General features: G+C 51.5%; 1 protein-coding gene across 1 annotated transcript; it reads right to left on the bottom strand.

Annotated features, from left to right (window-relative positions):
* Positions 1 to 8,908: 8,908 nt before the first annotated feature.
* On the bottom strand, positions 8,909 to 11,932 carry LOC135204631 (long-chain-fatty-acid--CoA ligase ACSBG2-like). Its single transcript, XM_064234780.1, has one exon. The coding sequence runs from the start codon at positions 11,930 to 11,932 to the stop codon at positions 8,909 to 8,911; it is 3,024 nt and encodes a 1,007-aa protein (XP_064090850.1).
* Positions 11,933 to 14,159: the final 2,227 nt, after the last annotated feature.

Genomic DNA, 14,159 nt, shown 5'->3' with positions numbered 1-14,159 from the left:
GGTAGGTCTGCCAAAGCTCTTGTATCTGCCAAAGCCTCTTGGGCATCCTGGTGCACCTTCTTCCAAAAGGTTGTGGCTGTACTCCAGAATGCTTCCCTTCCCGGGTGGGTGGGGGGACACCCAGGGAGGTCTGCACTCTGTAGTCTGCCAAAGCCTCTTGGGATCCTGGTGCACCTTCTTCCGAAAAGGTTGTGGCTGTACTCCAGAATGCTTCCCTTCCGGGTGGGTGGGTGGGACACCCAGGGAGGTCTGCACTCTGTAGTCTGCCAAAGCCTCTTGGGATCCTGGTGCACCTTCTTCCAAAAGGTTGTGGCTGACTCCAGAATGCTTCCCTTCCCGGGGGGGGCACCCAGGTCTGCACTTCTGTAGTCTTGCCAAAGCTCTTTGGGATCCTGGTGCACTTCTTCCAGGTTGTGGCTGTAGCCAGGTCTGCTTACTCGGTGGGTGGGACAGCCCGGGAGGTCTGCAAAGCCTCTGTAGTCTGCCAAACCTCTTGGGATCCTGGTGCACCTTCTTCCAAAAGGTTGTGGCTGTACTCCAGAATGCTTCCCCCCCTTCCCGGGTGGGTGGGACACCCAGGGAGGTCTGCACTCTGTAGTCTGCCAAAGCCTCTTGGGATCCTGGTGCACCTTCTTCCAAAAGGTTGTGGCTGTACTCCAGAATGCTTCCCTTCCCGGGTGGGTGGGTGGGACACCAGGGAGGTCTGCACTCTGTAGTCTGCCAAAGCCTCTTGGGATCCTGGTGCACCCTTCTTCCAAAATGTTGAGGCTGTACTCCAGAATGCTTCCCTTCCTGGCGTGGGTGGGACACCCAGGGATTGGTCTGCACTCTGTAGTCTGCCAAAGCCTCTTAGGATCCTGGTGCACCTTCTCCAAAAGGTTGAGGCTGTACTCCAGAATGCTTTCCCTTCCCCCCATTGGGTGGGACACCCAGGGAGGTCTGTCACTCTGTAGTCTGCCAAAGCCTCTTGGGATCCTGGTGCACCTTCTTCCAAAAGGTTGAGGCTGTACTCCAGAATGCTTCCTTCCCGATTGGGTGGGACACCCGAGGGAGGTCTGCACTCTGTAGTCTGCCAAAGGCCTCTTGGGATCCTGGTGCACCTTCTTCCAAAAGGTTGAGGCTGTACTCCAGAATGCTTCCCTTCCCGGGGGGTGGGTGGGACACCCAGGGAGGGTCTGCACTCTGTAGTCTGCCAAAGCCTCTTGGGATCCTGGTGCACCTTCTTCCAAAAGGTGGTGGAGGCTGTACTCCAGAATGCTTCCCTTCCTGCGTGGGTGGGACACCCAGGGAGGTCTGCACTCTGTAGTCTGCCAAAGCCTCTTGGATCCTGGTGCACCTTCTTCCAAAAGGTGGAGGCTGTACTCCAGAATGCTTCCCTTCCTGCGTGGGTGGGACACCCAGGGAGGTCTGCACTCTGTAGTCTGCCAAAGCCTCTTGGGATCCTGGTGCACCTTCTTCCAAAAGGTTGAAGCTGTACTCCAGAATGCTTCCCTTCCTGGGTGGGGGGACACCCAGGGAGGTCTGTACTCTGAAGTCTGCCAAAGCCTCTTGGGATCCTGGTGCACCTTCTTCCAAAAGGTTTGAGGCTGTACTCCAGAATGCTTCCCTTCCCGATTGGGTGGGACACCTAGGGAGGTCTGCACTCTGTAGTCTGCCAAAGCCTCTTGGGATCCTGGTGCACCTTCTTCCAAAAGGTTGAGGCTGTACTCTCCAGAATGCTTCCCTTCCTGGGTGGGTGGGACACCCTGGGAGGTCTGCACTCTGTAGTCTGCCAAAGCCTCTTGGGATCCTGGTGCACCTTCTTCCAAAAGTTGAGGCTGTACTCCAGAATGCTTCCCTTCCTTGGGTGGGTGGGACACCCAGGGAGGTCTGCACTCTGTAGTCTGCCAAAGCCTCTTGGGATCCTGGTGCACCTTCTTCCAGAAGGTGGAGGCTGTACTCCAGAATGCTTCCCTTCCTGGGTGGGTGGGACACACCCAGGGAGGTCTGCACTCTGTAGTCTGCCAAAGCCTCTTGGGATCCTGGTGCACCTTCTTCCAAAAGGTGGAGGCTGCACTCCAGAATGCTTCCCTTCCTGGGTGGGGGGACACCCAGGGAGGTCTGCACTCTGTAGTCTGCCAAAGCCTCTTGGGATCCTGGTGCACCTTCTTCCAAAAGGTTGAGGCTGTACTCCAGAATGCTTCCCTTCCTGGGTGGGGGGAGGGGGGACACCCAGGGAGGTCTGCACTCTTTAGTCTGCCAAAGCCTCTTGGGATCCTGGTGCACCTTCTTCCAAAAGGTTGAGGCTGTACTCCAGAATGCTTCCCTTCCTGCGTGGGTGGGACACCCAGGGAGGTCTGCACTCTGTAGTCTGCCAAAGCCTCTTGGGATCCTGGTGCACCTTCTTCCAAAAGGTTGAGGCTGTACTCCAGAATGCTTCCCTTCCTGGGTGGGGGGACACCCAGGGAGGTCTGCACTCTGTAGTCTGCCAAAGCCTCTTGGGATCCTGGTGCACCTTCTTCCAAAAGGTGGAGGCTGCACTCCAGAATGCTTCCCTTCCTGGGTGGGGGGCACACCCAGGTCTGCACTCTGTAGTCTGCAAAGCCTCTTGGGATCCTGGTGCACCTTCTTCCAAAAGGTGGAGGCTGTACTCCAGAATGCTTCCCCGGTTCCCGGGTGGGTGGACACCCAGGGAGGTCTGCTCTCTGTAGTCTGCCAAAGCCTCTTGGGATCCTGGTGCACCTTCTTCCAAAAGGTTGAGGCTGTACTCCAGAATGCTTCCCTTCCTGCGTGGGTGGGACACCCAGGGAGGTCTGCACTCTGTAGTCTGCCAAAGCCTCTTGGGATCCTGGTGCACCTTCTTCCAAAAGGTTGAGGCTGTACTCCAGAATGCTTCCCTTCCTGGGTGGGTGGGACACCCAGGGAGGTCTGCACTCTGTAGTCTGCCAAAGCCTCTTGGGATCCTGGTGCACCTTCTTCCAAAAGGTTGAGGCTGTACTCCAGAATGCTTCCCTTCCTGGGTGGGTGGGACACCCAGGGAGGTCTGCACTCTGTAGTCTGCCAAAGCCTCTTGGGATCCTGGTGCACCTTCTTCCAAAAGGTTGAGACTGTACTCCAGAATGCTTCCCTTCCCGGGTGGGTGGGACCCCCAGGGAGGTCTGCACTCTGTAGTCTGCCAAAGCCTCTTGGGATCCTGGTGCACCTTCTTACAAAAGGTTGAGGCTGTACTCCAGAATGCTTCCCTTCCCGGGTGGGTGGGACACCCAGGGAGGTCTGCACTCTGTAGTCTGCCAAAGCCTCTTGGGATCCTGGTGCACCTTCTTCCAAAAGGTGGAGGCTGTACTCCAGAATGCTTCCCTTCCTGCGTGGGTGGGACACCCAGGGAGGTCTGCACTCTGTAGTCTGCCAAGCTCTTGGGATCCTGGTGCACCTTCTTCCAAAAGGTGGAGGCTGTACTCCAGAATGCTTCCCTTCCCGGGTGGGTGGGACACCCAGGGAGGTCTGCACTCTGTAGTCTGCCAAAGCCTCTTGGGATCAGGTGCACCTTCTTCAAAGGTTGAGACTGTACTTCTGAATGCTTCCCTTCCTGCGTGGGTGGGACACCCAGGGAGGTCTGCACTCTGTAGTCTGCCAAAGCCTCTTGGGATCCTGGTGCACCTTCTTCCAAAAGGTTGAGGCTGTACTCCAGAATGCTTCCCTTCCCGGGTGGGTGGGACACCCAGGGAGGTCTGCACTCTGTAGTCTGCCAAAGCCTCTTGGGATCCTGGTGCACCTTCTTCCAAAAGGTTGAGGCTGTACTCCAAGAATGCTTCCCTTCCCGGCGGGGTGGGTGGGACACCCAGGGAGGTCTGCACTCTGTAGTCTGCCAAAGCCTCTTGGGATCCTGGTGCACCTTCTTCCAAAAGGTTGAGGCTGTACTCCAGAATGCTTCCCTTCCTGCGTGGGTGGGACACCCAGGGAGGTCTGCACTCTGTAGTCTGCCAAAGCCTCTTGGGATCCTGGTGCACCTTCTTCCAAAAGGTTGTGGCTGTACTCCAGAATGCTTCCCGTTCCGTGGGTGGGTGGGACACCCAGGGAGGTCTGCACTCTGTAGTCTGCCAAAGCCTCTTGGGATCCTGGTGCACCTTCTTCCAAAAGGTTGTGGCTGTACTCCAGAATGCTTCCCTTCCCGGGTGGGTGGGACACCCACAGGGAGGTCTGCACTCTGTAGTCTGCCAAAGCCTCTTGGGATCCTGGTGCACCTTCTTCCAAAAGGTTGTGGCTGTACTCCAGAATGCTTCCCTTCCCAGGGTGGTGGGACACCCAGTAGGTCTCACTCTGTAGTCTGCCAAAGCCTCTTGGGATCCTGGTGCACCTTCTTCCAAAAGGTTGTGGCTGTACTCCAGAATGCTTCCCTTCCCTGTGGGTGGGACACCCAGGGAGGTCGCACTCTGTAGTCTGCCAAAGCCTCTTGGATCCTGGTGCACCTTCTTCCAAAAGGTTGTGGCTGTACTCCAGAATGCTTCCTTCCCGGGTGGGTGGGACACCCAGGGAGGTCTGCACTCTGTAGTCTGCCAAAGCCTCTTGGGATCCTGGTGCACCTTCTTCCAAAAGGTTGTGGCTGTACTCCAGAATGCTTCCCTTCCCGGGTGGGTGGGACACCCAGGGAGGTCTGCACTCTGTAGTCTGCCAAAGCCTCTTGGGATCCTGGTGCACCTTCTTCCCAAAGGTTGTGGCTGTACTCCAGAATGCTTCCCTCCTTTTCGGGTGGGGGGGTGGGGGACACCAGGGAGGTCTGCACTCGTAGTCTGCCAAAGCCTCTTGGGATCCTGGTGCACCTTCTTCCAAATGTTGAGGCTGTACTCCAGAATGCTTCCCTTCCTGCGTGGGTGGGACACCCAGGGAGGTCTGCACTCTGTAGTCTGCCAAAGCCTCTTGGGATCCTGGTGCACCTTCTTCCAAAAGGTTGAGGCTGTACTCCAGAATGCTTCCCTTCCCGATTGGGTGGGACACCCAGGGAGGTCTGCACTCTGTAGTCTGCCAAAGCCTCTTGGGATCCTGGTGCACCTTCTTCCAAAAGGTTGAGGCTGTACTCCAGAATGCTTCCCTTCCCGATTGGGTGGGACACCCAGGGAGGTCTGCTCTCTGTAGTCTGCCAAAACCTCTTGGGATCTGGTGCACCTTCTTCCAAAAGGTTGAGGCTGTACTCCAGAATGCTTCCCTTCCCGGGTGGTGGGTACACCCAGGGAGGTCTGCACTCTGTAGTCTGCCAAAGCCTCTTGGGGATCCTGGTGCACCTTCTTCCAAAAGGTGGAGGCTGTACTCCGAATGCTTCCCTTCCTGCGTGGGTGGGACACCAGGGAGGTCTGCACTCTGTAGTCTGCCAAAGCCTCTTGGGATCCTGGTGCACCTTCTTCCAAAAGGTGGAGGCTGTACTCCAGAATGCTTCCCTTCCTGCGTGGGTGGGACACCCAGGGAGGTCTGCACTCTGTAGTCTGCCAAAGCCTCTTGGGATCCTGGTGCACCTTCTTCCAAAAGGTTGAGGCTGTACTCCAGAATGCTTCCCTTCCTGGGTGGGGGGACACCCAGGGGAGGTCTGCACTCTGTAGTCTGCCAAAGCCTCTTGGGATCCTGGTGCACCTTCTTCCAAAAGGTTGAGGCTGTACTCCAGAATGCTTCCCTTCCCGATTGGGTGGGACACCCAGGGAGGTCTGCACTCTGTAGTCTGCCAAAGCCTCTTGGGATCCTGGTGCACCTTCTTCCAAAATGTTGAGGCTGTACTCCAGAATGCTTCCCTTCCTGGGTGGTGGGACACCCTGGGAGGTCTGCACTCTGTAGTCTGCCAAAAGCCTCTGGGATCCTGGTGCACCTTCTTCCAAAGGTTGAGGCTGTACTCCAGAATGCTTCCCTTCCTGGGTGGGTGGGGACACCCAGGGAGGTCTGCACTCTGTAGTCTGCCAAAGCCTCTTGGGATCCTGGTGCACCTTCTTCAAAAGGTTGAGGCTGCACTCCAGAATGCTTCCCTTCCTTGGTGGGTGGGATACCCAGGGATGGTCTGCACTCTGTAGTCTGCCAAAGCCTCTTGGGATCCTGGTGCACCTTCTTCCAAAAGGTGGAGGCTGTACTCCCAGAATGCTGTTCCTTCCCGGGTGGGTGGACACCCAGGGAGGTCTGCTCTCTGTAGTCTGCCAAAGCCTCTTGGGATCCTGGTGCACCTACTTCCAAAAGTTGAGGCTGTACTCCAGAATGCTTCCCTTCCCGGGTGGGTGGGAACCCACCCAGGGAGGTCTGTACTCTGTAGTCTGCCAAGCCTCTTGGGATCCTGGTGCACCTTCTTCTTCCAAAAGGTTGAGGCTGTAACTCCAGAATGCTTCCCTTCCCGGGTGGGTGGGACACCCGGGAGGGAGGTCTGCACTCTGTAGTCTGCCAAAGCCTCTTGGGATCCTGGTGCACCTTCTTCCAAAAGGTGGAGGCTGTACTCCAGAATGCTTCCCTTCCTGCGTGGTGGGACACCCAGGGGAGGTCTGCACTCTGTAGTCTGCCAAAGCCTCTTGGGATCCTGGTGCACCTTCTTCCAAAAGGTGGAGGCTGTACTCCAGAATGCTTCCCTTCCTGCGTGGGTGGGACACCCAGGGAGGTCTGCACTCTGTAGTCTGCCAAAGCCTCTTGGGATCCTCTGGTGCACCTTCTTCCAAAAGGTTGAGGCTGTACTCCAGAATGCTTCCTGTCCCGGTGGGTGGGACACCCAGGGAGGTCTGCACTCTGTAGTCTGCCAAAGCCTCTTGGGATCCTGGTGCACCTTCTTCCAAAAGTGGAGGCTGTACTCCATGAATGCTTCTTTTCCTGCGTGGGTGGGACACCCAGGGAGGTCTGCAACTCGTAGTCTGCCAAAGCCTCTTGGGATCTGGTGCACCTTCTTCCAAAAGGTTGAGGCTGTACTCCAGAATGCTTCCCGCCCTTGGGTGGGTGGGACACCCAGGGAGGTCTGCACGGTCTGTAGTCTGCCAAAGCCTGGGTGATCCTGGTGCACCTTCTTCCAAAAGGTTGAGGCTGTACTCCAGAATGCTTCCCTTCCTGCGTGGTGGGACACCCAGGAGGTCTGCACTTTGTAGTCTGCCAAAGGCCTTTTGGATCCTGGTGCACCTTCTTCCAAAAGGTTGAGGCTGTACTCCAGAATGCTTCCCTTCCTGGGTGGGGGGACACCCAGGGAGGTCTGCACTCTGTAGTCTGCCAAAGCCTCTTGGGATCCTGGTGCACCTTCTTCCAAAAGGTGGAGGCTGTACTCCAGAATGCTTCCCTTCCCGGGTGGGTGGGACACCCAGGGAGGTCTGCACTCTGTAGTCTGCCAAAGCCTCTTGGGATCCTGGTGCACCTTCTTCCAAAAGGTTGAGGCTGTACTCCAGAATGCTTCCCTTCCTGCGTGGGTGGGACACCCAGGGAGGTCTGCACTTTTGTAGTCTGCCAAAGCCTTTTGGGATCCTGGTGCATTTTCTTCCAAAAGGTTGAGGCTGTACTCCAGAATGCTTCCCTTCCTGGGTGGGGGGACACCCAGGGAGGGTCTGCACTCTGTAGTCTGCCAAAGCCTCTTTTGGGATCCTGGTGCACCTTCTTCCAAAAGGTGGAGGCTGTACTCCAGAATGCTTCCCTTCCCGGGTGGGTGGGACACCCAGGGAGGTCTGCACTCTGTAGTCTGCCAAAGCCTCTTGGGATCCTGGTGCACCTTCTTCCAAAAGGTTGAGGCTGTACTCCAGAATGCTTCCCTTCCCGGGTGGGTGGGACACCCAGGGAGGTCTGCACTCTGTAGTCTGCCAAAGCCTCTTGGGATCCTGGTGCACCTTCTTCCAAAAGGTGGAGGCTGTACTCCAGAATGCTTCCCTTCCTGGGTGGGGGGACACCCAGGGAGGTCTGCACTCTGTAGTCTGCCAAAGCCTCTTGGGATCCTGGTGCACCTTCTTCCAAAAGGTTGAGGCTGTACTCCAGAATGCTTCCCTTCCCGGGTGGGTGGGACACCCAGGGAGGTCTGCTCTCTGTAGTCTGCCAAAGCCTCTTGGGATCCTGGTGCACCTTCTTCCAAAAGGTGGAGGCTGTACTCCAGAATGCTTCCCTTCCTGGGTGGGTGGGACACCCTGGGAGGTCTGCACTTTGTAGTCTGCCAAAGCCTCTTGGGTGGGATCCTGGTGCAACCTTCTTCCAAAAGGTTGAGGCTGTAATCCAGAATGCTTCCCTCCCTTCCCGGGTGGGTGGGACACCCAGGGAGGTCTGCACTCTGTAGTCTGCCAAAGCCTCTTGGGATCCTGGTGCACCTTCTTCCAAAAGGTGGAGGCTGTACTCCAGAATGCTTCCCTTCCTGGGTGGGGGGACACCCAGGGAGGTCTGCACTCTGTAGTCTGCCAAAGCCTCTTGGGATCCTGGTGCACCTTCTTCCAAAAGGTTGAGGCTGTACTCCAGAATGCTTCCCTTCCTGGGTGGGTGGGACACCCAGGGAGGTCTGCACTCTGTAGTCTGCCAAAGCCTCTTGGGATCCTGGTGCACCTTCTTCCAAAAGGTTGAGGCTGTACTCCAGAATGCTTCCCTTCCTGGGTGGGGGGACACCCAGGGAGGTCTGCACTCTGTAGTCTGCCAAAGCCTCTTGGGATCCTGGTGCACCTTCTTCCAAAAGGTTGAGGCTGCACTCCAGAATGCTTCCCTTCCTTGGGGGGGGGACACCCAAAAGATGATGGTCTCATACCAGAATGCTAGCATTCCCTGGGTGGGGGGACACCCAGATATGCTTTGCAATCTAGTATGCATACCTGAATTCTAACTTCCTTGGGGTGGGGGCCACCTAGGGAGGTCAGTATCCTGGTATGTTGCCATCACTTTTAGGAGTCCTAGTGCAAGTTAGGGTCCTCCTTCTGCTCTCTTTATCTCAAGGGGTCCCAGACTCTCCTTTTGCTGTTGTTGCCTCTTTTCATACATCATATATTTCATCTATTATGTTCTTGTATTTTTCTAAAACGACATCCATCTTCACCTTGGCAGTTGGAGTTAGTTCTCCTCCTGCAAGTGTGAAATCTAAGGGTAAAATTGCCCACTTCTGTATCTTGTGCTGATTATTGTAAGCTGTTGCATTGACCTCATCAATGACTTTTTGAATTGCCTGCATCACCATCTCATCTGGCCCTTCCAAAATATCCTCGATGGTGTTTGCTGTAGATCCAACGCTGCGACACCACGCGACCGTGGTGGGGGCCAAATCGGAGAGTGGCAGCCCATCAGTGGGGTCAATCTCTGCCGCCATGGGGAGAAGCATCGATAGGAACTTCTTGTTATCCCCGACAAGGACTGGGAAACTGACACAGGGAAGTTTACCCTTGACCTTGAGCTCTATGGGCTCCGGAGCGACGTTGTATCCCTGTGATGTGATTATCAGTCGTTTTCGACGACCTGTTATGTGCAAATAGTTCTTGGCGTCAATCATGCCTATGTCACCTGTGTGGAACCAGCCTTTATCATCTTTGGCTGCATTTGTTTCTTCCTCTTTATTCAAGTACCCCATTGCTATGTTCCGTCCCTTCAGCAATATTTCTCCCCTGCCTTCGTCATCTGGATCCTCTATTTTTACATGAAATCCTTCTCTTACCGAACCACTCGCTCCAATCATGAAGTCATTTGGCATGCCTATAGTGTGACCTCCACTAGTTTCTGACAATCCATAAGTTTCTAAAACTAAAATGCCTAGACTGTGGAAAAATTGCGAAACATCTACCGACAGGCCGCTTGCACCCGACATAATTGTCTGGCAATTCTGTAAACCCAACTTGGTCCTTATTTTCTGGAACAGTAATTTGTCAGCAAGCGAATAGCCTAGCGGCTTCTGTAGGCTTCCAGCTTGGATTCTTTCAGAGTATTTTGTTGCAATTTTACGAGCCAGACCTACAATCTGCTGTACTATCCAAGGGAGACTGGAAATTTCCCTCTGAATATTCTCAGCCATCTTTTCCCACCCTCTTGGAACTGTGAAGAAGAATGTCGGCTGCAACTCTTGCAGTGTCGTCACTAAATTCATGCCCTGTGTGATTGTTCTGTCCGCAAAGTAGACCTTGCCACCGGATACCAATGAGCCGTACAAATCGAGGATCAAAGCTGCTATGTGAGCAAGTGACAAATAGCTCAGTAAGGTCTCTTCTCCCGGCTTGATGCCTAAATACTCGACACATACTGTGCTCATCCACGTCAGAGCGTCATGGCTGAGCATGACACCTTTCGACATGCCAGTGGTACCCGAGGTGTACATGAGGGCACAGCACTGATTGATTGCAATCTGGGTGAGCCTCTCCTCCAGCTCTTTGTCCAACTCCTTTTCGCCAATGTCCATTAAATCCTGCCAGCTGTAAACGTCTCCATCTTCTGGTTCTCCAGAGTACTGGATAATAACCAGCTTTGCATTCAGCCGTTCTTGCACTTCCTTCATGATGGAGACCTCCCTCGGGCCCTCCACCACAAATATGGAGCCCTTGGTGTCTCGCGCTATGTATTCGCAAGCGTCGAGTTCGTTGGTGTGGTATATGCCAGCTGCAATGCCGCCTGCAAAAATGGCAGCAAGATGGCCCATGAACCAACAGGGGTGGTTGTAGCCGAACATGCACACTGCATGCAGTCTCTTCAGGCCCAGCTTGATGAAGGCTTTTGCTGCCAAGTTAACCTGCTGGTAATATACCCCGTAAGTTATTCCTTTCCACTCTCCGTCCTCCTTGTATTGGAGAGCGATCTTGTCTTCATATTCCTCCACCTTCTGTTTGAAGAGGGTGGGCACGGAGACTGGCTGGCGGGAAGCCACACCTCGTTCCTCCAAGTGGAGTTTTACTGCATCTGTTCGATTGGCCGTTTTCACCAAAGTCGACTCCAGTATTTGGTCAGGTCCATTCCTCTCTCCACTTCCTACACTCCTAAAACTAGGGTCGAATATGCTCTCAACTGCTGCGGCTGCCGCCTCACTTTCCTGTGTGCTCGAGCTGCTATCGGTCGTAGGTTGATCTAAAGGTGCCTCCTTTGAGGACGATTCCTCCTCCAGTTCCCCACCATTTTCCATCGCCTCCTTTTCAAGCCGTTTTAGCTTCTCCATCAGATTTGCGATGAGCCGCTCTTTCTCGCCGTCAGTCTTTTTCTGGTGTTCTATCTGTCTTGCCAGCCTGTCTCCCATCTCCTTCTTCTCTTGCTCAAGAGTTTCGATCCGTCTTTCTAGAGTGCTGACAATTTGGGGTTCCTCCCGAGGCTCCTGGTGAGACATGACAGACTGACGACATTCCAGTTGCCTCTTCAGAGCGTCCTTCTCCCGCACTGCTCGGCCCAGCTTCCTCTTCTGCTGGAGAACTATCTCAAAAACAAACCTCCTCTTGAAGTCTTCCAGCAAAGAGGGCTCGGGAAAGTCCTCCTCACCTCCAGCAGAGGGGTCCTTCACAAAGTCGTCCAGCAGCTCCAAAAACTCGTTGTCGTCGAGTGAGGAACGAGGGATAACGCCTCCATCACTGGTGCTGCTGCTGCTGCTGGGACGATGATCCAGGACTCTCTCCCTCAGTCCTTCAATATCCTCCGTCAGCTTGTAAATGCTTTCGTCCTTGTCCTTCACAACCTGCAGCAAATCAGAGTTCTCGTCCTTCAGGATCTGCAACTGGTTCTTGTATCCTGAAACGACGTCTCCGAGCTTCCGTTTGTTATGGACGACTACGGCGCTGACTGGTCCTTTTTGGGAAGTCTTCGGTGGCTGCTGCTGCTGTTGCTGCCCTGGGGTCTCAGGAACTTTGGGAGAGACGGGTTTTCCTTCGCCTTTCCGTTGGTTTCCATCCGTCATAAAAAGAGCTATATTCACTGCTACGAGTAGCAGGCCATATCCATAACCAATAAACTCGGGAAAACGTCCAATTCCCGAGGCCAATAGATTTCGTACATTCAAATTCTGGCAATTTGCCACAATAAGTGTTGCAATCTTATTCATTTTGTTTTGTGCCTAGATGAAGTGGCCGAGAGAGCCCTTCTTTCTGAAAAGGACAGTGGGATTCGCTCCGTCTCCAGAATCCTTGGGAAGGATCTTTCCTCCAGAAGGATTCCTGGAGACATTCCTCGAATCTCCGTGACTCCGAGGTCCTCTGGAATCGTCCTCTTCAGCTCCCAGCTCCTGGGAGGATTCCTGGAACCGTCCTCTTCAGCTCCCAGCTCTTGGAAGGATTCCTGGAACAGCCTTCTTCAGCTCCTGGAAGGATTCCTGGAACCGTCTTCTTCAGACTATCACGGCTTCCTGAAGGCGGTCTTCAGCACCCAGCACCTTGAAGGACTCGCAGACAAGCGCCCATTGGGCCCCAGGAATCCGACTATAGCATCCTGGATCCTTTTAGGAGAAAGATGAAGCAAATTTCGATCACTGCTCCAGCTGAAGACTTCATATTAGTAGACGACGAAAACAAAAACCCCCAAAAAACCAATAAAATCTATTAATCGAAAGATATTTCTATCTGTCCTCGTAAATTGAAGGAATCTATTTTTATTTAATAACCCGATTTAACCCTCCGATTAGAGCAGTTTTAGTCATGTATGTATGTACGCATGTATGCATATCATATATAGACATACATATAAAACATACATGAATACATGTACATCAATGTTTGATATATATATTATATATATATATATATATATATATATATCTATATATATATATATATATTATATATATATATAAAGGTTTTTTGCCACGAAGGAAAAAATGAAAAGCGCCCAATTATTCGTTACTGTAGGATCAATTGCTTATAATTATCTAAATATATACTAAATTGTTTATCCCGCTACTTGAACTGTATCTAATTCATTTCCACATCCGGAATTCTCTTGATCTTGTGGAAAAAGTGAATAACATTGTACTAAACCGTATGATATCTTTGTCAGTTTTGATGAATGTTCCTTGTTTACAAAAGTCCCTATTGACTCTGTGCTAGAATATTTAAATAATGAACTTGTATTGCATGAATTGCCTATGTCCGTTAGTCACATAATTTCATTGATATAGTTATGTATATGTGATTGCTAGAATATTTAAATAATGAACTTGTATTGCATGAATTGCCTATGTCCGTTAGTCACATAATTTCATTGATATAGTTATGTATATGTGATTGCAGATTTATTTTTAATGGAGAATATTACCAACAAATATTTGGTATGGCCAGGGGTAACCCTTTATCACCTCTCCTTTCAAAATTATATATAGAATTTTTTGAAAGACACACTCCCCCAAATATCACACTTGTCCCCTTAAAATTATGGTGCAGATATGTAAATGACATCTTAGTAGTCTTACCTGTTGTTATCGATGTAAGTGATTTATTGTCTAAATTGAATAATATAGTGCCATCCATAAAATTCACTGTTGAAATTGAAAATAACAATGTCATCCCTTTCCTAGATGTATTAATACATAGAGAATCTTTCCAATGTAAATTCAGTATTTATAGAAAACCCACAAATAATTTAATATATGTACATTTTTATTCTGGCCACCATCTCAATATTAAAATTTCAAGTCTTTCTTCTATGTTCCTACGTGCTTTGCGTATCACGAGTCCACAATATCTTGACCAGAAATAGATTACATAAAAAGATAGGAAACGATCTCTGCTACCCACCTCATATAATTGATTTAGGTTATCAAAAGCTCACAATAGTTTTATGGTGTTGCTAGTAATGAAAATGGAAATGCCTAAAAATGTACTTAGCTTGCCTACTTTCGTGGATTTGAAACCTTATAATCTATAGTTAAGTCGTTTAATATTAATGTAGTGTTCTCTTATAACAATACCATTAAAAATATGCCAATTAAGAATAGTCCCGTAACAAATACAACTCATTTACAAAATTCTTATAAGGATTTGCCCATATAATAATAATAATAATAATAATAATAATAATATAATAATAATAATAATAATAATAATATAGAAGTAAAAATGACGTCTGATCGAGACTTTCTGTGTCGTTCGTTCTTTCTCCGTCGCCGAATCTTCACAGGAAACGGGAAAAGAGGAAATCAGAGAAAACGGAACCATTTTATGATAGACTCCTACAATTGAGGATTTTCCCTCTGACTTCCTCCCGACTTCCCGACATTTTTAGATTATATTATTTTCTTTATGTGTTTGTTGGGGGGGTTGGGGGCGCCCTTTGGAACC

This window comes from Macrobrachium nipponense, chromosome 47 (genome assembly GCF_015104395.2).
Source record: "Macrobrachium nipponense isolate FS-2020 chromosome 47, ASM1510439v2, whole genome shotgun sequence".
In the NCBI taxonomy this organism is placed as follows: Eukaryota; Metazoa; Arthropoda; class Malacostraca; order Decapoda; family Palaemonidae; genus Macrobrachium; species Macrobrachium nipponense.
This window is presented reverse-complemented; position numbering and strand designations above follow the sequence as displayed.